At 46.5% G+C, this 23,430-nt stretch overlaps 1 protein-coding gene across 2 annotated transcripts in view; it reads left to right on the top strand.

Moving 5' to 3' along the window:
• SMYD2 (SET and MYND domain containing 2) overlaps positions 1 to 22,844 on the top strand; it is a 51,668-nt gene extending 28,824 nt beyond the window's left edge. Inside the window, exons 3-12 of one of the 2 annotated variants that reach the window (XM_036860941.1) lie at positions 1,787 to 1,897; positions 4,316 to 4,376; positions 5,072 to 5,196; positions 10,241 to 10,308; positions 13,889 to 13,991; positions 16,270 to 16,380; positions 17,065 to 17,185; positions 18,119 to 18,293; positions 20,313 to 20,421; positions 22,403 to 22,844. In XM_036860941.1, coding sequence (XP_036716836.1) covers positions 1,787 to 1,897; positions 4,316 to 4,376; positions 5,072 to 5,196; positions 10,241 to 10,308; positions 13,889 to 13,991; positions 16,270 to 16,380; positions 17,065 to 17,185; positions 18,119 to 18,293; positions 20,313 to 20,421; positions 22,403 to 22,483 — 1,065 coding nt within the window. In that variant the 3' untranslated portion in view covers positions 22,484 to 22,844. The remainder of the gene's footprint in view (positions 1 to 1,786; positions 1,898 to 4,315; positions 4,377 to 5,071; positions 5,197 to 10,240; positions 10,309 to 13,888; positions 13,992 to 16,269; positions 16,381 to 17,064; positions 17,186 to 18,118; positions 18,294 to 20,312; positions 20,422 to 22,402) is intronic. The other variant, XM_036860952.1, reaches the window with a different exon arrangement.
• Positions 22,845 to 23,430: the final 586 nt, after the last annotated feature.

The following is a 23,430-nucleotide window of genomic DNA, read 5'->3' as shown; positions in this document are numbered from 1 at the left end:
CCTTTATTTTAGTGGGAGCAGGAGGGAGACATAGTAAACCAAACAACTAATCAATGTGTAATATGTCAGGTGGTGAGAAGTCCTAAGAAGAAACATAAAAGCAAGGAAAGGGAGAGTGTTGGGGAGAGTGCTGGTTTTGATAGGGTATTCATGGCAGGTACCTTGAAAAGGGGCATCCGAGCAGAGACGTGGAGGAGGGAGGGAGCGAGGTGGATGTCTAGGGGAAGAGGCGTCTAGCCAGGAAATACCGCAAGTGCCAAAGATCTCCTGGCAGGAGCAAGCATGGTCTGTTCAGGGAGCAGCAAGGAGACATGGTGGCCAGCGTGGAGTGAGGTGAGGGAGCACGGTGGTGGTGATGAGCTCAGAGCAGTGGAAGCGGGGGGGGGGGGGCTCCTACCACGTGTAGCCTCCCGGGTCATCTTTAAGTCTTGGCCTTTCGCTCTGAGGTGAGAAGTCATTAGAAGGTGCTGAGCTGAGAAATGGCAGGATCTGAGTTGTGTTTTGCAGAGTCAATTACTCTGGCTGCTCTCTGGAGCAGAGTCGGGTGGGGGCAGAAGCAGGTGTCCAGGTAGAAGACGAGCAGACACGGGGTGAGGTGTCGGGTCTGCACACCCAGTAGAAAGGTGGCGGGGGGGGGGGGGCGGTGAGGCAAGAAGTAATGAGAGGCTAGGTGTATTCTGCAGGCAGACAGGATGGCTCTGCCAGGGAGATGAATGCGGAGTGGGAAGGAGAGAAGAGAGGCAGCCAGGAGGACTCCAGGGTTCTGGCCTGAGCACCTAAACCATCAGACTTGCCATTTTCTGAGGCAGGAAAGGCGGAGGGGAGAACACGACGGTACCCAGTTCCGTTGCGGCGAAGAGTCTCTGCAGACTCCCACGGAGTCCTCTCCCACAGCCTCTCAGCCCCATCACGCCACCGCGGTGGGCTTTTACTGGAGCCCGTGTGGTCCAGGCAGTTCCCAGTCACCCCACACTAACCCTGTCGCTGGCACCGGCATCATGCTTTATGCCCGGTGCTCAGTGCCTTCCTCCACGGCACCCGCGTCCTCCTACTTCCTCAGCCTTCCCGTCTTGAAGGGGGGCATCTCCACCCTTCCAGGAGTGAGCACACGCCCTTTACCCCCCAACCTGGGGCAGAAAGCTTCAAGACAAGTGATAGAAAGGAGTACAGTTTTCCTCTTCTATCAAATGACTCTTCAGGAAGTCTGTGTTCCTAAATATTCCCAAGAGTTGCCCTGGCCAGACTCTTAGAGGGCCCTTGACAAGGCCCTCATTTGTGTTTTGTTTCTATCACCTGTAAAAGGGTGCTGTGCTGTGTCTGTGTAGACACACACAGACTAGGTGCTGTGTATATGTCACTTCTCGGTTATTTGCCCTGAAGTGAGAACAGAGCCAGGACAGAGCCGTAGGGAGCAGAGCCAAACCAATGGCTAATGCCCAAGTCACTCACCCCTGTGGCTTGACAGCGACCACAGATAATGGAAAGGTGTGTGTGTTGTTTGGAATGATGAGGGGCACGAGATGCTTGATGAAACAACACAAAGCAGATTTTCTCTTGCCAACGACCTTGGCCAGGCCTGAGTCAAGGTTATACAGCCACAACTATCTTAAAGGATGTTTTCGTCCCTAGCTTTTGTGAGCATCGTCGTGTTTTCCAAAAGGAAACATATTTCACTTGACCTTAGTAGGACTTACTGCATCCTCTCTTCTCGAACTTTATTGCAGTATGTGTGTGTGTGTGTGTGTGTGTGTGTGTGTGTGTAATAATTGTTTTTTAACTTTCCCAGAGAGAAGATTGGCCCATGCACAAGCTGGAATGTTCTCCCATGGTTGTTTTGGGGGAAAACTGGAATCCCTCAGAGACGGTAAGGCTGACTGCAAGGATTCTGGCCAAACAGGTGAGGAATTGGGATCATGTTCAAGTGTGTTTTATTTTTATTTTTCTTAAAGGTCAGAAGGATGAGTGAGTGGCCCATGGTGATCATCTCTTGTTAAGTGTCCTGGGACCCCCATTTCCGGTCCCATCCATATGGATGGGGTTGGGAACAATGCTGCAGGTGTGAGCTGGTTGGTTTGACCTGTGCAGCTAGGATGTCACTTACCCCAGGCCAGGAACGTAGCCACAGTTACTAAATTCTGAGCTTTTTATGAGACAGGTTTACGTAGAAAAATACAGCCTTTCAGGGCGTGAAAACCTGACTGACAATAATTGGAGCGTCCTAGGGAACCAGACTGGCCTTCGAAGCTTTGCACTGTTCCCGTCTTTCCCCAGACACAGAGTGCACACTGCTCCCCCCTCCCTCCTCCCCTGTCCTGGGCTGGGTCCTGCTCCTCCCCGTCTGGTTATTCGCCCTGCCTTGGCAGGCGGGGAGCGGGGTAGAACAACCAGCATGGCATGTGCAAGGAGAGGAGAACGAGAAGGAGCGGAAAAGTAGGAATCGAGGCAAGGGGGGAGGGGAGGAGGGTGGGGATGACGACAGCCATCAACAGTTTCCTCCGAAGAGGAAGCCGGGGCTGGTTGTCCTGACCCCTTGTTTGCTCGGGCCTTATTGATTGCATGACAATAAGACTCCTGATCTTGACAGGACCAGACTGAAAGGAGGGGCGGAAAATGCCATAGCACTTGTCCTCGTGACACGACGAAATAGGCCGCACGGAGCTTAGAAGGTGTATGTCCACGGAGCTGCTTGCTAGTGATAAGCCGCGGGCAGGGCCTCTGTACTGTAACTCTTTTAAAGCTGAAATTTCATCTGCCTCTTCTTTCTGCCTTCCCCCACCCCACCTCCCTCCGTTTAAAACTTTGTTTTCTCCTTCATCGAAACCAGATGTGATCATGACCAGCTCATATCTGTCCCCAGACCAAGTTAGGCTCCTCGGCATCGTAAACAGAAGAAGAACATTTCTCACCTCTGAGGTCATGCTTCTGTTATGTTCAGCCTGGGTCAGGTGCTTGCAGACATGCCCCTTCGCCGGCTCAGCGTAACCGCAGGCATCAGGGCTGGCCTGTAGAGTGAGACCGAAAAATCAGAATGCTTTTTTGCTGGAGGAGGTTAACTTTTGGGTCCTTACTAAGTGTCGTCTTTAAATGTATGCCAAGTACTTGGTCGGAAGGACAGGGTAGGAGAAAATGGTGTGACTGGGTGAGGTGTCAGGGCAAGTAAGCCATCCCATTTGATCCATAAGCATCTTGGGAGGATTGGGTGACCAGTCTGCTGGTTCCCCCCCAGCCCCACCTCCCGATGTTATTGAAAATGTGGTGTTTAAGAATTCAGAAGGAGCAGGTGCCCTTTCTGAATGAAAAGTTTTCCCAGGCAAAATGACTTACTAATCTTATAGAAATGGATCCTGTGAATGAGAAGATTTCGGCTCTAAAAAAGAACTATTGAAATGTTTTGGCACCAGGAGGGTAGTCTGAAAGCCATGATGAGTTTATACCAGTTTCATTCAACTTTTATTATAATTACTACTATGACTAATAGTCTATTAAATGAAAAGTTACCTGGCCATCTTTTCATCCCTATAGGACTTGATGATTAAAAAACCAGACCATTTGTATTCTAGTCACTTGCAAAGGATTCGGGGAGACAGGCTACCCAACTACCAGGGGGAAGCCTAGCATGTTAACTAGGGAGGTGAGAGCGCCCGGCTGGACCACCTGTATACCCAAGTTGAATAGCCCGATTACAAAGACACGGCCTTGGGCCAGCTCTTGAGCTCTGCGTTTGAACTCTTGTCAACACCAAGTTTATTCATGTTCTCAAAGCCTGGCGGGTTTACTATTGTCAGCTCCTCTTGGGGTGTCTAGAACAAAGCCAGCAACACGTTTCAAGTGAATCTGGGCTCACGGATACAACCGAAAGTGTTCTTTTTAAAACATGGAATTTGAGATCATTTTAGCCTATGCTTAAAGAAAGTGTAAAATGGCTGGGGGGTTTGATTTTGTTCCTTTTTAGAAGGAGAAATAATAAATGGGATGGTTCATCTGTAGACTCGGTCCTTTTAAGTCAGGGACCTAAAAAGTTGTTTTCCAGCCACCGTTCTTTCCCATAACAAGCATTTTTGAGCCTACTGTGTGCATAGCATTATCAGGGTGTTAGGAACGGGGCAGATGCTTTTAAAAGCTTTTCAAAAGAGTCCTTTGGATTTGGATGTTAGGCAAACGCTCTCAGAGCCCAAATGGCAGACTCCTTGGCTAGCTCTCTTTACTTCATTCAGAACTATTGCCTTTTTCTTCATGTTGATGTACGAGTGAAAGCACTGTTTTTTGCACTAGGTGTTGAAATCTGTGTCTGTGTGATTTCTTCCCCAATTACTAGAAAATCCACCCAGAGAGAACACCTTCAGAGAAATTGTTAGCCGTGAAGGAGTTTGAATCACGTAAGTCTCCCTGTGACTGGCTGAGGAGTTGTCTTACCCACACATTATCTGTGAATTAGACAGGACTGAGGAAACGAAGAGATAGCTGGATTCTTAGTGGTGGTGGGGATTTTACAATTACCAGTTTTTATTTTGACTTGTGTGCTGTTTTGAAAAATGAATATAACTTTTTTTTTCTGAGTTGCTAGGACTGCTAGGAAATAATTAAGGGGAAGTAGGAACTTACAGGATGAATTATTACATCCCACGCTATCTCCTGCTGGCCCTCCTGGCATGCTGAGTATTTTTCGGATCTTTGCTGAATTGCAGTCCTGTAAACAGCTGACGTCCTTACTGAAAGGCGTTAAATCAGGGGCTGTCCACTTTCTCGATCATGACATAGACTCCAGGGCCAATCGGGGGGCCCTTGACTTGACCAAGCTAGTTATCAGTCATCGCCACTCATTCCTGACCTTGTTGCTAATGGTCAGTTGAAATTCCCTGTCCTGAGTGACTTCCAGTTGTCAGAGGAAGAGAAGAAAGAAATGGCACGCTTTTCTTGCCCTAGGGTTTATCAATTAGACCAAATGAGGAGGAGGAGTATTTCCTGGGGGCTCCACGTATTTTTTTGTGCCGCTTCATGCCATTTACAGTACCAAAAGGATATAGCTAGAAATCCAGAGTTTTCTACCAGCTGAATAATGGTTTATCCACAGATCTGGATAAATTAGACAATGAGAAGAAGGATTTGATTCAGAGTGACATTGCTGCTCTCCATCACTTTTACTCCAAGCACCTTGAGTTCCCTGACAACCATAGCCTGGTAGTCCTCTTCGCACAGGTAAGAATGGGAGCATCAGGTGACACTTAGTCTAACCTTTCCGTGCCTGAGTCCCTCTCCCCAGCACGTGGTCGGTGAAGATGAACGAAAGTAGAATGATGGCATCTACTTGGCAACATGGTTCTTGACCTGTTGGGCCCTGTTTTGCATAACCTTGCTAGGTGACCTTGAGCAGATCAGGGTCCTGTCTGTGCTGGCCCTCACTGATGGTGGCACATAGGAAATTCGCCCTACCTCTGCCTCTTGCTGCAGGAAGGGTTTATGAAAACCGAGGGGTTGCCAGTGCCCCAGTACCATGGCATACTGGAAACTCTTTGGATAGAAAAGACCATTTGAGGTTCCTACATTAAGTTTTACTCTTCTCTTAAACCTTCCCTTCTGACAGTAGTGGGCTGTTTTTGGTTGTTTGTTTTTGTTTTGTTTTGTTTTTTGACTCCTACCAACACTGTATTGATAAATAGAGGCAAACACAGACGGCCCCAGGAAGGATAGTCACCACGGAGAGGAGCCCAAGTGGGTCTACGTACAGGAAGTCTTTCCTGATGGCTGCTAAGAAATCCTATTTAGAGGAGCCTAGGTTTACCAAAATCAGATATGATAAAAAAAAAAAATTAAAGAGGCTTCTAGACAAGAGCAACTTAAAGGCGCTAAGGAACTGGCAGCCAGCCATTTGGAAAGGCCGAGGCTCCGTTGGGCATGGCTAGGACATGAGGAGACGGTGCGGCCGGCACCCTTTGGCTGGGCACAGTCTGGTTGCATCAGTCTTCCTGTTACCGTGAGGGTGGCTCTTCTGGCGTGACTTACCAGATTGGATTTCTCTCCCTAACGTACCCTTGCGTTTTCCCCTCCAAGCTGAACGTGTAGTTGAAGGTGACCTTCCCAGAAGGAGAGATGCTGGGATACTGCTCTGTGGGCACAAGTAGTTAACATTCCCCTGCCAGAGCCTTCAGTGCCTCGATGGATAAAACAGCTTGGGTAGATAACTTACACATTTTCATCTCAGAACAGAGTAAGCGTCGCCTATATACCCCTTGACCCACTAATTCCATTTTTAGAGATCTAGCCTAAGGAAGTAGTCAGAGATTATGGACAGAAATTGACATGCAAGTTGTTTATTGCGTGGTTCTTTTAAAACCAAAAATAAAAAAGAAAAGTAAAAAAAAAGAGAAAAAGAAAAGGAAGTACATATTATATAAATGGTCAGCAGTAGGAGTCTGGTAAATAAATTTTGGCTTAGCCTTATGATGGAAGGTTATGTAACCTTTATAAATTAAATTTCAAAGAATATCTGAAGATGTGAAAAGCACTGACGATATAACATTAAGTGTAAGAGCAGGGGTATGTGTAATATGAAAATTTACTTACATAAAACAAAAAGTTGAAATGGAAGTTCACTGTTGGTTATCTCCTGAGTTGTGGAAAATTTTTGCTTTTTTGTTGGATGATTTTTCTGGATTTTCTACAATGAGCATGGATAACTTAAGAAAATACTAAAAACAAGAAAAGATGAAAAGCACCCATAGTTCTCCCACTTTAAAAATTGCACATATCAAGAAAGAAGTGAGTCATCACCACTTCATTCACCTACTTCAACCCCTCCGTGAGAAACACTGCGAACAGTTTGATGAGTTCCTTGATAGACTTTATGTTTATATGGATATATTTCTACTGTGTGACTGTCATAATCAGAAAAAAAAATGCTGTTCTCGGTAAAAGAAAAAAATGGGTTCAAGTTATGAGTGTTAACAGACATAATGAAAAACCTTCCTGATTTCATTATATGATCCTGGGATTATTACAGCATATTTCCCTAAGCATCCTAAGGCAGTGGATTTGGGTGACAGTACAAAGTTGAGGAATTGACTTCTCTTCCATTTTTTAAAAAGCTAGATACATGACTTCTTTTCTGGATTAGATGAGGCATGGTTCTGTGAGAAAGCAAGAGAGATGAAATAAATATAGGTATCTTTTCACTGCTAGCTGTGGAAAAAATAACTTTTTTCCAACACAGTAATGCATGCTGATGGGACTTCTCAATGTTGACATAGTAGATATGGGACCATAGTTAACCAAAAATCAAGGCACTTGGTGTCACAAGAAGAAATATATTTGTGCTGAAAATGACTCAGAGGACTGACTCAGAAAATCCAGGAGATAGATACAGATATATATATATATATATATACACACATGCACACACACACCCATATATAACTATAGGTAATTAATTCCTTGAAAGACTTTATACTTATCAAATCATAATATCCACTCTGAGATTGTGTGTGTACACATAGGTGCACATACACGCACACATACGTATCTTTTTTCCATATATAAATTTGAAAAGGGACATTCAGTACCCTCAAAGACAACTCTAAAGCAAAACTGAAAAGTGCTGTTCCAGCCCCATGCCACCTTCTGGTCCTGCCTTTCAGCCCTCAGCTGCCTGTCTGCTGTTCCAGCCTCTGAGCCCTTTCCTCCCTCTGGTTCGTGGGAGGGTGTTGTGGGTTAACTGGTGGCCCAGCAGCAGCTGGCCGCAGAAGGTGACTGCACCCCTTCGGCAGCGCTGAGGTGCATTTTCATCACCGGGAACATATGCATGGTTGGGAAAGTACTTTCGGTGTGCAGCCTACGTCTTGTCTAAATGCTGATCGTGAGAATAGCTTCAGTAAGGCACTTAGGCCTGATTTGACTTGGAAAAAAAGCACGATGGCCCATGCATCTCTCTTAACAGGCAAGTTCACTTTTCTTCCCTAGGGATATTTCAGAAGGGAGGGGAAAGCTAGCAGGCAAATTGCTATGCAAGTTGGCTTAAACACCATTACCACCCACCTCCAGGAAAGGAACAGTGATGAGCCTTTTGCTCACAGGAGCCGTTCTTTGCAATGAAGAAACACACTCCCTCCTCCACAGTGAGAGGAGGGCGGCAGAGGGAATAAAGCCGACCAGTGGTCGTGCAGCATTGAAGCCTGAAAGCATTTGGAGTCATAGACAGTCCAGCTGAGAACCTCGAAGAGGAAGAGATTACGAAGCAAAGGGGCAAGTCTCCTACCCCGACCCCCCAAAGCTAGTCAGGAGCTGCCGGTCCCTAGATCAGCTGTAAAATTGCTAAATTCTCTCATTCGTTCTTCCACTTTGCAGACGTTTGTTGTCATCCTGTGGGTACCTCAGCCACTGCTGAGGCATGTTAGTATCCAGTCTGAGACTGGGTATAGATCATTCAGTTCCTAGTATGGTGCAGGACGCATACTTCGTGCTCCAGTAAATTTTGTTGAATGAATGAAGGTGCTGATTTCCTCTTAACATAATGTTGGTTGATGGTCACTGATTAATGATAGTTGGTTGATGTCCTGATGACAGAATAGGTTAGAGTACCTGAAGCTGGCACAAAAAATGGTATGCTACGTCTTCTACATAAAAATACCCAACACTTCAGGATTTCAAAAACTGTATATTGTTCTACTAACCTACGGTCATCTCTTTTTATGTTGAAAATTGTAAATACTGATTGTAAATGTGTTGAATTGTAAAAACTGCAAGTCAAACCCATCATAGCCTTTACTTCTCTAGGTACCAAGATTTCCAAGCCTTTGACACTGGCCCTTCAATTTTAAGTAAAATTGCAACATTAAGAATCAGAGATCAGAACAATTTTAGAAGCAGCATGGTACAGTGAAAAGAAATACTTGTGTTTCTGACGGCTTTGCTATCAGAATGTCTAGTTTGAATTTTGACTCCTCTTCTTCCACTTGCTACTTATATGGCCTAAAACAAGTCACTTAATCATTGACTTCCCTGAACCTCAGTTTCCCCATCTGTAAAATGGGTTATGCCAGAGTAGTATTATGGATTTATGAGAGGGTGAATATGCAGCACCCAGCCCAGATGCCTAGCCCAGAGTAAGTGCTCAGTGGGTGCTAGTTTTAAAAAGCCCATCCTTTGGCCTGAAATGCGCCAATGTGGTGTGTCTGGTAGGAAGGAGCCTGACTGCAGCTCAGGGGGGGGAAATCATTCAGCATGCGGGCTTCACAGACAACCTCATAGCAGTGGGGGAGAGCAGGGCTCTCAGCCTTTGCCACTGGCTTTGGGTGAGTCACTGCCCCTCTCTGACCTTATTTTCGTCATCTGAAAAGTAAAGCGACCGAGTCCCCTTCCAGCTGTGACGTTTTAGATCCAAATGAAAAACACCCACTGAATTAAGTGTCTCCCAGGAGCCTGGGTGTTCCTGGAGAGCACAGATTTTGGCCCGTTCTTCCTGCTCTGCACAGTGCCCAACGTATAAGGGTTCCTCGGTGGATGTCTGTGGAAAGAGTGAGTTTATGAAACAGCCTGAAATTGGGGAAGTATAGTCCTTATTTTCAGCCTATGAGCTCTAAATTAGACTTCCAGGATGTTGAGAGCTGCCCTTGGTGATTTTCAATGTAATATTTCTTTTCAAAGATGAACAAGTGGCCAGTAGTTGATGTGGCTGAGGCATGAAGGAACATTCTCAGTCCCAAGTAGCTTCAGGGCCTTGGTCCCCCTGCCTCTCAAGGGGATGGACAGCAGTTGGATTAGCTATGTAAAGGCTTCATATTTGCCACCTCACCTTATGAGCTAGGTACCAGGTTAAGTGACTCCTTTTTTTAATGGTGGAAAACCGAGGGCAGAGGGACACGGTGATGGGCTTAAGATCCCACACCAGGTCTGTGGCGTAATTAGGATTAGAGCGCAGATGTCCTGACTCCCATGCAGATCTGCAGACTTCAGTCCTTGGAGCCTCAGTGGTTTGTTGTGCTCTTGGGCTACCGTGGGCAGGTGGGCTAGACTAAGGGTGCTTCAGCCCTGACAGTTCTGCTTATATTTGTTTACACATGAGACTGATCTGTAAGCTGTGTTTGAACATAAGATACCTTGGCCAGAAGAAAGGTTTTCAAATCACTAAACCAAGCATCTTCCTAGTTAATTTGTTAAAGGTCAAAATTAAAGAAATGATTTCTATCCAGAGAGAAGCTTTAGCTCATTTTTGTTTTTCTTTCTCTCTCCCCCTCCTTTCTCACTGCAGGTTAACTGTAATGGCTTCACAATTGAAGATGAAGAACTTTCTCATCTGGGATCAGCAATATTTCCTGAGTAGGCTGAGTGTGACTTCATTTCTTTTCTTTTTACTTATTTATCACTAATTTGAATTTTTTTTTGATTTTTAAATAACCTCCCTAACTGCATGTGGCAGACATGAAACTCCAAGTGAATTAAGTCCCCTTTTTAATTATGCCAGATTTCAAAATATTTCCCCTGCATTTAAGGATCTGAAGTTAGTAGTTAAGACAACAGTTGCTTGTTAAGTCTTGCTAGGTAGAGAGTCGTTATTAAAGAATATTTTAGAGTGTGCATAGAAGGAACAGCCCAGGCCCTGCTGAGAAATTTGCTTTTTGCATGTCTGTGGTTCTGGGAATCTTTGGGTTTCTTCCACTCAAAGGAAAACATTAATTGCCAAGAATTGGCTGTAGACTTACATAGAGACTATGTAAGCTTCTTGCCCATCTGTCCTTTTTGAAAAATACCAGTATAGAAACAGCACATTTTGGAGGGAGAATATGCTAAAGTAGTGAACTAGGGAAAAATTTCAAAGAACTATATAGGATTTTTCTTTATGTTAGGAATACTCAAGAAATTCAAGAAAGGCCAGCCAGTTGAGCAACGGAGATCATTATAGCTGTGATTGTAATGGACTGCCAAGCATGGCTTTGCCGTTATCTATTTGATGGACAGGATAGTCTCCAAATGCGTCAGTCCCCTGACATCAAGCCCTGGCTTCACAGATGGAGCAAAGGAGTCCTTCCTGCATCCCCTGTCTTGAGTTCCTCCACATTGTAGATTAGTTTCATCTAAAGGGATGTTGCTTAATATAAACTACAGGAGCCTCTGCCTCTAGGTTGAAGCGATTGCAGGAAACCCTTAACACCCATGCCTTGGCCATGGATGGCACGTGAGCCCTACAGGTCTGTCTGTTGCTGCCCAGCTCTGTGCATCATACGGGTCTGAAAGAGAAGAATCTGTTCAGGTCCATGTCCCCTGATCAGCTGTCACAGGCTTTCTCGAACCAGAGAAACAAAATGTTTATTCCCATAGTAGTATTACTGTTTCTGTGGCCAAAATGGTGTCATCTGCAGTTTGAATTCTGATGGTGAGGAAAGAAGTGGTTTGGGGATAGGTTCTTTGGGACCTTTGCCCTTGGGAAAAGGAAGGAGAAAAAGAGAAAGGTGATTAGATCCTCCTTAGAAGGCTCATCTTGACATCTTCAGCCCTGAAATGAGCTCTGGAATGTCTGCTCTTGGTACGTGAAAGATCGAAAGCAAGGCTAAGGGTGGTGGTGCTTGAGGTTTCACCGTGTCCAGCAGTTGCCGAGAGAACGGCGGTACCAAGAGCCTGAGTTGTGATAGGTGTCCTGCCTTCGGGCAGCTCCCCCGCCTTCATGAGAAAGATCGCCAGGAGTCTGTCTTGAAATGAGTTACTTAATACTTTTGCAAAATGGTTCTAGAAACCTGCTCTTCCACTAAGAACAACCTCTGGTGCCTTTCTTTATCAGATTTCCTAGGGCCTGATTCCCTGTGCATGACTTGCCGGGAAGCAGGGTGGAGGTGACCCTCCCCACAGACAAGACAGGGAAGCCGCCGCATGGCCCTGCCCATGGCAGCAACCCCCTTCACCCAGACCTCTAGCAGCCGCTCCCCTGGTACACGACAGTCCGGGGGCAGCTCCTCTGCATCAGGCTCTCCAACCCCCTTGCTTTTTTGTGATCATGGAGCAAACAGGAGAAGGGGTTTTGGTCATTGAGGGTCAGGCGAGTCACACCGGCCACCAGAGCCATGATGCACAGGGATGTGAGTGCCCATCTGAGCCCCAGTTTGGATCCAGGCAGTTTTAATTGGAGGGAAAAAAATCCCTTTGGCAGAAATCATATCAGCATTGTGATTTCCAAGGCAGCATTTTCAGAGATGAAGCACTTTTCCCCTGTAGTTTAGAAATTTCTGTTCTCAGAACTTTGACCTTGATATAATCAGAAAGCTCAAAGCCCTCGCATAGGCGACTCTCTCTGTCCTCGCCGTCCCTGTAAAGCAGACCGCAAGCAGCAGGAGCAGCAATGTCCCAATTTTCCAGATGAGGAAATTGAGGTGCAGAGACTCAGACGGGCTCCTCCAGGTCTCTCAGGGGATCACACACCCTCACTCAGGAAGCCGGCATCTCCCGCGGTGGCGATTTCTCAGCATCTGAAGACGGCATGTTAGAAATCATCACTCTGATATAAAAAGCTGCCTGGCAGTGACAGCCCATTTGCCTTGTACAGTGTCCAGTGGAGAGGCAGTTCACTGTAGGTGCTGAGTTTTGAGTCCTGCATCTAACAGGAAGGAATTTGTTGTTGTTGCTGTTTTTATCGTTGTGTGGCGGGGTTTTTTTGTTTTGTTTTTGGCTTAGATATCACCGTTTTGGATTGCAGATTTCACTTTTCAGTATTGTTCAAATTTAAGATGTTAGATATTGTCATAATTGCATGCACAACAACCTCTTAGACTCTGATGGCCACCTGTTAGATTTTTTTTTTTTTAATTAATTTATTTATTTATTTTTGGCCGTGTTGGGTCTCCATCTCTGTGCGAGGGCTTTCTCTAGTTGTGGCAAGTGGGGACCACTCTTCATCGCGGCGCGCGGGCCTCTCACCATCGCGGCCTCTCTCGTTGCGGAGCACAGGCTCCAGACGCGCAGGCTCAGCAATTGCGGCCCACGGGCCCAGCCGCTCCGCGGCACGTGGGATCCTCCCAGACCAGGGCCCGAACCCATGTCCCCTGCATTGGCAGGCAGACTCCCAACCACTGCGCCACCAGGGAAGCCCCTCTTTTTTGTTTTTTTTTAATATTTATTTATTTATTTATTTACATCTTTATTGGAGTATAATTGCTTTACAATGGTGTGCTAGTGTCTGCTTTTTTTTTTTTTTTTTTTTTTTGAGAAGCTTTATTCATAATTGCCAAAATGTTGAAGCCATCAAGATCTCCTTCAGTAGGTGAATGGATAAATAAATTGTGGTACATCCAGACAATAGATTATTTAGTGCTAAAAAAATGAGCTATCAAGTGATGAAAAGACATGAAGGAAACTTACATGCCTGATACTTGTTTTTTTTTTTTTTTTTAAGATTTTTAGAAATTTCATGTAATGTCTGAAACATTTATATTAACATATTTCCATACAAATACAAATATAAGATTTTTAGAAATTTCATGTAATGTCTGAAGCATTTATATTAACATATTTCCATACAAATAACCCAATGAAAGTTTAGTATTAGTTGTTTTGTTTGTTTTTTTATACTGCAGGTTCTTATTAGGCATCAATTTTATACACATCAGTGTATACATGTCAATCCCAATCGTTCAATTCAGCACACCACCATCCCCACCCCACTGCAGTTTTCCCCCCTTGGTGTCCATATGTCCATTCTCTACATCTGTGTCTCAACCTCTGCCCTGCAAACCGGCTCATCTGTACCATTTTTCTAGGTTCCACATACATGCATTAATATACGATATATATATATTTTTTTAATGTCCTACAAAGATCCAGTTTCTGTAACTTAGCAAGTAAGTGGCCAAGGAGTTACCTAACAGTCCGCCTGCCTTCCTGAGAACATTGGGTTTTCTCTTCTGATTGACAGTGTTGCACTGATGAATCATAGTTGTTGCCCCAATGTCATTGTGACCTACAAGGGGACCCTGGCAGAAGTCAGAGCTGTACAGGAAATCCACCCAGGAGAGGAGGTGAGTGCATGGCCGAGGGCAGCCGTGGTGGTGGGTACCATCCTCAGTCCCTCCAGGGTTCAGGATCAGACCTGTGGCATGATCCAAACTTTCGGCTTCCATTTGGCGCTCGCCATGTCCATCTGTGGCCAAGAAAAAGAAACCAGGGAAGAATAAATTCGAGTAAGTTTCCTCACAAAGATTTATAGAAAAATGAGACTGCCAAAATGACCAAAATGCCATCTTAGAGTCTGTGTATTCCCATTTCCAAATAATTGGGTTTGAGTTTGTTTCTGATTCATGAATTTTGGCCTGTTCCCCCCTGGCCCGCAAAGAGAAAAGCAACCCGGCAGTAGCTAACGAGTTACAACTCCAAGTGACATCAGTGGTTCACGTCGTATCAGTTCCACATCTGAACTTGGGAGGGTTCACTTTCTAGGAATGGAATGCTGATGGCCAGGTGTACACACTGATGGGACAGAGAGGCAGTCTGTGGCCAAGGGCCACCATTAGCTCCCTCCCTAACTTAGGGATATGGAGCGAATCTGGTCAGCGATTCCCTTCTCCTTTCCTGTGCTGTGGGTCCATGACTACCATGTCAGGAGCCTTGAGAACTCTGGCCAGGCCTTGCCAGATGTATGCTATACTTTCTTAAAGTAAATCCTAATATCCCTAGCAAGACACATGAAGTTTTAGGGAATGTAATCACCCACTTTAGGTACATTTCAGTTTAAATAATCTCTAATGCTATTTCTTAAGTTGCATGTCTGGATATTTAGAATTGTTTAAATATCATGATGAGTGTGTGAAATGATACGGGCCTCGGTTTCTCTGGACGTTGTTAACTAACCCACAGCTAAACTGGGAGCCCCGCGCCCCAGGTACCGATCAGACTTTCCACCCTTTGTGGAATTCATCCTGAGGAAGGCATCTTGTTTTGAGTCAGGGCATCTTGGTTTCCGAATGTCTTGTGGAGGCTGCCCAGTGCCTCTTCTGTTAAAACAGCCGATTGCAGTCAGTAGGAACCTAAGTCACCAGGACCCATGCTTGGGGCTGCCTGGAGCAGTTTGTCACCTGGACTGGCTGTGTCTGGGCCACGAGCGGCCTTTGTCGCCATCTCCTGGGCCCTTCTGTCTGTTGCACCATGTGCCCATCAGTCATTTCAAAGAGCTGAGGCAGGCTCTGGCCACTGGGGCAGGGCAAGGCTTGCTCCTGTTGCTTTGCCCTCCTGCTGCCACAAATCAGAAATGCAGTCTCCTCCTTTTGGGAAAGTCACTGTTTTGGGGGTTACCTGCCCTACAAAGGGGAAAAAGCCACTCCCTGGGGTGTCAGATGAGCCACAGGGTTTCTGTCACCGCCTGTTGCACTGGGGAGAGCTCAGGGCACCTGCAAGCACCTAGCCTGTGTGGGTCCCCCACCCTCGCCTGCCTGCCAGCGCCCGAGGTTACTGGCACAGTGACGGCTTTGGGACATCCATCTGTTCAGTCAGACGTTTGCCTGATGGTGTGGGATGAGCAGCAAGTGCCATCCCAGTGAGTAGATAATGGACAGTTAAATGCCGGCCTCCTCCATATGCTCCAAGTCTCAGTTATAGAGCCCGTTAGAAAAAAGCAAGGACGGGAGAACTTGATGAGCCCAAAGGTATGACTCTTCCAAGTTCTGTGGCCCGGCTGGGTACGGCAGCAGCTTGCTGGTGGCCCCGGAGCTGCATCCTCCCTGTGCCGGCCTGTCCCGGCCTGCTGAGCTGAGCTCCCTGCTCCACTGCCGGCTGATGGCAGGGTGAAGGGAAGCATGCCGTGTGTGTGTGTTCGTGTTCCCCCCGCACCCACCCAGCAGTGCATCTAGGCCGTCCCAGGTTGTGAGATCAAAGAGGCTGAACAAAGACCCGGAAGAGATAGTGCAGGGCCAGTCCCAAGGATGAGTAAGCTCTTTGCCCATCGTGGCCTTTGCTTCTATACACAAGACAAGGGCATCTACTGCTGGGCCAGAGTCACAGCTTGCTGTCTGGGGAGGAAGGAAGCGGGATGCTTTCAACCTTCCAATTTACCATTTTAGGGATTCCTTGATTCTGTAGGAGATGGGTAGAGAAGCCCTTTCTCTCCACCACAAGGAGGTGAACAACACTAGCGGACGCTCAGTTTAAGGAATTCGGTGTGTTAAGGTAAAGACTGTATCCTGAGCTCTGGCCCTCCTGTCCCCCTGCACGGTCACCATCAGGAATGTTTGCAGAGCGACAGGCAGGGTAAGGCGTGAGTTGGCCTGTAGCAATCTGCAGCATCAACTTTTTGGACCCCCTTAGGTTTTTACCAGCTACATTGACCTCCTGTACCCGACAGAAGACAGGAATGACCGGTTAAGAGATTCTTATTTCTTCACCTGTGAGTGCCAGGAATGCACCACCAAAGACAAGGTAAACTCCCCAACCCAGCACAAGTGCCGACTGTGCTCTCTCTCTCAGGGCCTCTGTGCCAGGCGAGCGCCCCTGTCTGACTTGGGGCGTCTCCTCCTGTCGTATTTTTGAGGCTTCAAACCCGCCTTACTAGCATAGCCCCGGGGGAATCCAGTTAGACCAGATCTTTGTTCAAACCTGATTCTCGCAGCTGATTAAAACATTTCCATCACACTGTTCAAGTAAGAGAAGGATTTGCCAAATTGCTATGTCTTGAAAAGAAATGGCTGCTCAAAAGAGTGGGAAGGGAAAAAGCACATGAGAAACATGTTCAAGCTTTCCCACCTATTCACCAGAATCTGAAGAATTTTCTCTGGCATTGTGCAAATTATTTTGTCAGTGCCACCCCTCCTTATTCTATTCTCTTGATTTCACAGATGTCTGAACACACATATCTGCCCACAGCAAACATATCCTCGGTGTCTTGCCTAGATAAGGAGGGTCTAGAAAATTAATATTTTTGGTTTTTTGTAAAAAAAGTAATGAGTATTGAACTTCTCTTAGAACCCCTGCCTGATTCCCTTTCATTCTTTTGTAACTTTAGAATGGGTAAGCCTCTACCTCTGCATGGGAAAACGTGCTATTTGAGAGGTTTCCCCATCAGTATGGTTTCCATGGGAAGTAACCTGTGGACATTTCCCTCAGGATAAGGCCAAGGTGGAAATCCGGAAGCTCAGTGACCCCCCAAAGGCAGAAGCCATCCGTGACATGGTCAGATACGCACGCAATGTCATTGAGGAGTTCCGGCGGGCCAAGCACTACAAATATATCCTTTACAACCATCCCTCCCTTACAGGGGGTGTTGGGGAGTTGGGCACGGGGAACAGGAGAAGAATGGGTTTCAGATTCTGAATATGGGAGGAAGGATGTGTCCTGGTAAATGTTTAAAGACTTACTCGCCATCCATCACTTGGAGTCAACTACATCAGCATTTCATGATGTTGACCATATCTATTTCTCCTCGTTTGACTAGTTTGCTCAGGAGCACATCCTTGTGGAAGACTTTTATTGTCTAAAACTGCAGAACAGTTCCTTGAAGACCCTCACTGACTGGGTATCTTCCTTTGGGCAAGGCGCCTCACCAAGGGCTTTGCTGTGTAACAGATGGAAACAGGCTCATAGATAGCAAGTAACTTGCCCAAGGGACACCGTTCACCAGGGCAGAGCCAGGTTTTGCCCCAGGTCTGCTAGCATAATCCATATTCTTAACCGCTACGGTATAGCATTTTCTTGGGTGTTGAAAAGGCATTAGATTCGTACTGAAGAAAGGAAGAAAACCAGTGACAGGAAATGGGAGAAAGGCACTTTTTTTTCTGAGTGTAAAAAAGAACGTTCCCATGGTGGGGACTTTTTCCTTAAGAACTTTAGCGAAAGTTCTCAGCTTGGGTGAGGATTTAAATTTAACTAGAAAATTGAAAATTTTTGATTCTAATCAACATTGTTTACAGCTGAAAGGAGGCTCTGTTCCCTGTGGCTAAAATTCTTTGTGTTTAACAGCTGAGGTCTCCAGTTTTTCCTAGTTTCTTTCTTCCAGAAAAATATGACTCCTTTCACCTTTGCCCGGCTTTCTGTAGTTTACTTTTTCGGAGGGTGAAGGTAGGGGTGGAGTGAACAAAATAGTTTAACTCCTTGCCCCTGGGGCCTTGGGAAGCCTCCTGGCTGATCTGCCAGGCCTGTCCTTTCCTTGACTCCAGAGCACCCCCTAGTGAGCTGCTGGAGATCTGCGAGCTCAGCCAGGAGAAGATGAGCTGCGTGTTTGAGGACAGTAACGTGTACATGCTGCACATGATGTACCAGGCCATGGGCGTCTGCTTGTACATGCAGGACTGGGAGGGAGCCCTGCGGTACGGACGGAAAATCATCCAGCCCTACAGGTGATCGCAGTGGCTCTTCCCATCATCTTAGCACAGAATGGAAGTGGGTGATTCAGAATGGTCCCTTGGCTGTTCTGTCTTGACGCTGTCATGTTGGAGCATGCCAGGAGCAGCTTTCTCTCCTCTGTACACATCTTGAGGTGCAGGCGCAGGGTGCTTCCACTGGGCCCGGCCTGTGCCCTCCACCACCCAGAAGAGGCACCCAGGGAGGCAGGTTGAGGTGCCGCAGGGGGTGCCGGGGCAGGATCCCTCCCAGGACCCATCCAGGGTGCTCCGTCCACAGTAGTTAATTCAGACCAGTATTAAAAAGCCACCGGTTTGTTTCGTTTCCTTCCCATGCCTTCCAAGTTAAATGGCACTTAGTAATCCATTAGTGGTGGTCTCAGAAACCCTGCTTTTCTATCCCCTTCTTTTGCTTTTTACAGGGTGCAGCATCAGTTTTGCAAATGGGGAAACTCTGGGACTGGTGTGTTGTCTGTGGTTATTTAATATCCTCCCCTAGATTTGAATAAAATAAGTGGGATTTTAACTTGTAGTAATAATGAATGTTAACCATGGGGAAGTTCCCATGTTGAGAGGGTTAGTAAACCTTAAAGTGGGTGACAGAAGGAGGCTCTGAGTAGCCACTTCAGGGCCTGGCTGGCCTAAATCAGATCACTGGGGCGTCTGTTAAACACATTGACATTATGCATTTACAGGGTCCTCTCCAGAACCAAGTGGATCAGAATCTCTGGGTATTGGACTTGAAATCTCTGTGTTCCAGAAGCACCCTGAGGGCTTTTGAGAAGCCCTCAGTACTTCTTCAAGTTCTAAGATTGGAGACTGTAAAGTTTACGTCCAGTCTGAATTTCCACTGCCCAGTCGGCCCTCCACGTACCGCACAGTGCCCTGATTAGCCAGCAGGGGGAGCCCATGGGGGAAGCCAGCTCCTAAAATCTGCTCCTGGAAACAGAATTTGATACTTTAGGGATAATCTCAAAGCCTATCCTTCTTCCTGAGGTGGGTGAGGAAGTCCTCTGGGCCATGTACACTTCCCTCTGTAGATCGGGCCATGTACACTTCCCTCTGTAGATCTGTAGGGAGAGAGACAGAGAATGAGAGTGAATGTTGGCCTTGTGGTTGCTCTCCCAGCAGGGCTTGCTGTGCTGGACCCTCTGTTAGCTTAGGGAGCTCTTCCGGGGGGCCCAGCCCTGGCCTTCTCTTGGTTCCTGGCTCTAGGGATCCCTCTGGGCAGCGAGCTGCCCGCTGCCTAGGAATACAGCTAGAATGTGTCTGTTTTGGATGGGCTTTGAGGATAGAGCAGGTAGAACAGACCAGCCTGTAAATAAACACCTCGAACACACATGTGTACACACACACACACACACACACACCAGTTGCCTCCTGGTCTCTGTTCCTAGGGAGATGGCTCCTTCCTAGGCAGGCCCCATCAGTCAGCCTTCAGTTAAAACCAGAGAGAACACCTGCTGTCTACAAAGCCTTCTCCTGGGCAATAGAGAAGGAATATCTAGAAGAAGTAGGAGGTGTGTACCTGACTTCAGAGAGCTTATAATTTTGCCAAACCAACTGATATCATAGAGTGTGACAGAAAGCCGAGGTCTTGAGACATTGGTATGTTTGTATCTCTAAGTATACTATCTTTTTAATATGAGGGGATAGGCCTGTTGTCCTCATAAAGAGGGAATTTTCCCAATGCCCTGCGATGCGTGCACCTAAAAGACAAAAATCTGGGGCTGGGACCGAATGCTGTGTTTGTACATGTTTCTCCATAGGATCTCCCCTGTAGTTTTTATGTGGTTTTTCAGAAACACACAAACTGCATAAAATGAAGTGCATCCACGATGGGTAGACAGGGTTGAACCATCCATGCCCTCCACCCAGCACCTGCCAGGGTCTGGAGGAGCCTGCCTGCTGTGGAGAGTGTGGCCGTCAGCTGGGCGACCACAGCTCACTGCACCCGGCCTGTGGGCTCCTGGCAGCCGTTGACAAGGTGGCCTGTTGTCTCTTCTCTTCTTCCAGTAAGCACTATCCTCTGTACTCCCTCAACGTGGCCTCCATGTGGCTGAAGCTGGGAAGATTGTACATGGGCCTGGAGAACAAAGCTGCTGGGGAGAGAGCTCTGAAGAAGGTATGTGTGTGATGGGAGGTTAGGACGCCCAGTGCCTGACAGACTCCTCACACTTCCCTTCCTGCAGGGCTCGGGTGACTGACGGGGTCGTCGAGAAAGACTAGCGCTTGGCCGCCCTCCGGCCATAGGAGTGGGAGGGGGTGGATTCGGCAGGCGGCAGGGTAGTAAGTAACTGAGCCTTTGGCAAGTTTGCATCCTGACCCTTCTGTTGGGAAAGGGGTGTCCACATTGTGGTTACAGGTTCACGGCTGTGGGGAAGGGGGTACTGCCCTTTGTCCCCTGGGAAGCCATGGAAGTGCTATAAGTATGTGATCATGATACGAGGCTGGCATTATTAAAATGTCTTTTCTGGTCCACTATTACCGATAAAAAGAAAGAAAAAATAAAAAAGAGGCCATGGATAGGTCAGGAGACCATAGTGAGGGAATTCTCCAAATTTCTGCCCTTTAGGATTTACAGATTCGTGTTGCCTGATTGTGGTGAAATCAAGGCAGTTGGGTCTGGAGAGGCCCTCAGCCTGAGGATTATCCATTTGCAGTTTCTAAATTAGGCTTAGTAATCATTGTCAGCGTTCATTGAGTATGGTTATGTGCCAGGACCTGCCAGTGGGCCAGGGGCCAGGGGCCAGGCCCTGCTGCTCACAGAAGCACAGCCACTATGCCAAGTATTGGTTCTCATTGCTGTTTATATAGGAATCAACAGTTGATAAAATACAATCTTTGGGACAATTATTATTTATGTAGAAGACAAAAGTTGTTAAAATATAACCTTTGGGACAGTCTGTTTATACCTGTTAAGAGAATCTTTGTGAAAGTTGGGGCCGTGGACTAGGCCTGGATGCCTAATTCTCCAGATTCCCCAAATCTTCCCAATACAGTATACGGAAAGATGGAGTAAGGTCCGACATCCCAAATGGAAGGGCCAGGGCTGAGCCAGCCTAGAAGTGGGAGTTAAGAATAAAATTTTCTGTTTATAAACTGTGGAATTTGTCTTCTAAGATGACATTTATTGCCTTGGTGAGGTTGGAAAAAAATTAACCAGTTAGGTCTCAACGGCAGAGTGCTGTTAAGTAACTAACTGCTGATCACTGAAGGATAGAGTACATCTGAGGAAGAAACACGTGTCCTGATGTGAATGCAGAGGGCAAGGAGAGACATTTAAACCAGGCGATTCCTGAAGGCTTGCACTCCTGTTGGTTTGAGATCTAGGAAGAGAATGGTAGAATAGAAAGGAAGGCCCGTCAGAGTCACAGGCCATCAAAAATTCCCTGTTTGGGGGACGTGGGAATAATTTAAGTTTTTCGATCTGTGAAGAATACAGTTGAATACAAAAGAGCAAAATAAATTATTATGGATTACATTAAGTATGTAATTCCTATATGCCAGGCACTATTCTAAACACTTTATGTGTATCAACAACTCTGAGAGGTATGTATTATTCCTATTTTACAGATGAGGAAAGTGAGGCACAGAGTAGTTAAGTAAATTGCCCAAGGTCACACAGCTAGAAAGTAATGGAGCCACTGGAAACTCTTGCACTTAAAGAAACCTTATTAAATATGTGCTCCCTGGATTCCTCACATGAAACTTGTGCCTATTTTTAAGATTTTAAAGAATATGTATAAAGATGTAAGCATGCACTTTTTGAAAGGGAAAAACAGTTTAGTCATGTCTTACACATCAGTAATATGAACTAAAATCAAAAAGGTTTGTCCCTAAATCAATTTCTCTATCATTTCTTCAGCTGCTGAAGAATGTCTTCCTCAGCAGTCGAGACTGGGTGACTAGTTGGATGTGAGAGAATCTTGTCCTTCTTTCTTTTTAAAAAAAAAAGCCAGACTCTGGAGGCTAACACAGGCTCTGAAAGCCGGTTTGCATCCTGTGCCTTCAAGCAGAGAGGTCCAGCCTGAATTAAAGTTAGCCCCGGGGGAGGGGCAAGGGGACTGGCTTCAGGCTCTCAACCCCTGTTCTCTCTCTCCTAGGCCATTGCCATCATGGAAGTAGCTCATGGCAAGGACCATCCGTACATTTCTGAGATCAAACAGGAAATTGAAAGCCACTGAAACTATGCTGACATTTTAGTTTTTACTTAAACCCAAGTGCAGAAACCTTCGAGGATTTGACTGTTTCAAATCATACACGTCATGCCAGCATCTCTGTAAACTCACTGGAATGAAAACACGACTTGCACTTAACCTTACAAATGGCTTACTTGGATGTTGGTCTTAATCTTTAACCTTAATATCAAATTAATTTTTGAATGCTTTTTTTTCCCTAAAAGATAATGGCATGGTTTCATATATTATAATATACTTTGGACAGATTGCATTTAAAAATGCAGTTATTTTTCCCTTCGTGCCTACTGTAATGTTCTAAACATACAAGAATTATGAAAGAGAATTAAAAAAGATAATAGTATATGAAGTTTGTGTTTTCCTCTGTCGGTCGTGGGGGGGGTGGGTGTCGAAGTGGTGATGGAGCCGGCTCTTGGCACGGATGTTGCACCTGTTCTGCATCAGGCAGGGAGCCCCGGCACGCCCACCCCCAGGAGTGGGCTCTGCGGCCTCCTTAGCCTGCAGCTGCTTTCCCTGTACAGTGCCCATGGAGGACGGCAAGACCCAGGACTGAGAAGGTGCAAGAGGGAAGAAAGGTATCAGTAGCTGGGAGCAGCTGAGTGATACAGGTGCCCCTCCCTGGCAGGAGAATGCATCAGTTTCAGTTTTTCTGTCCAGTGTCTGGTATCCCTTCAGTGCATAATGATTCTGTGCAGTACTCTCCTTGTTTGGAAATACTCCAGGGTAAGCCTGAGCAGGAAAAACATTTTTTCCTTACCGACTCCATGTTGTTTAGCAAACGCTGATCTCTCCCTGCACGGCAGGCAGGAATCCAGCTTCGCCACAGCCTGGACCACAGCAACCTGCGAATTTCTCAGCAGCTGCTTCAGAGAGGGGCACAGCCCTGAGCACCACAGCGCAGGGATGTTTCTTGGATGAAGTTTCTTCTGATCCAA

This window comes from Balaenoptera musculus, chromosome 1, assembly GCF_009873245.2.
Source record: "Balaenoptera musculus isolate JJ_BM4_2016_0621 chromosome 1, mBalMus1.pri.v3, whole genome shotgun sequence".
In the NCBI taxonomy this organism is placed as follows: Eukaryota; Metazoa; Chordata; class Mammalia; order Artiodactyla; family Balaenopteridae; genus Balaenoptera; species Balaenoptera musculus.
Note: the sequence above shows the minus strand (reverse complement) of the source record. Positions and strands in the feature narration are given on the sequence as shown.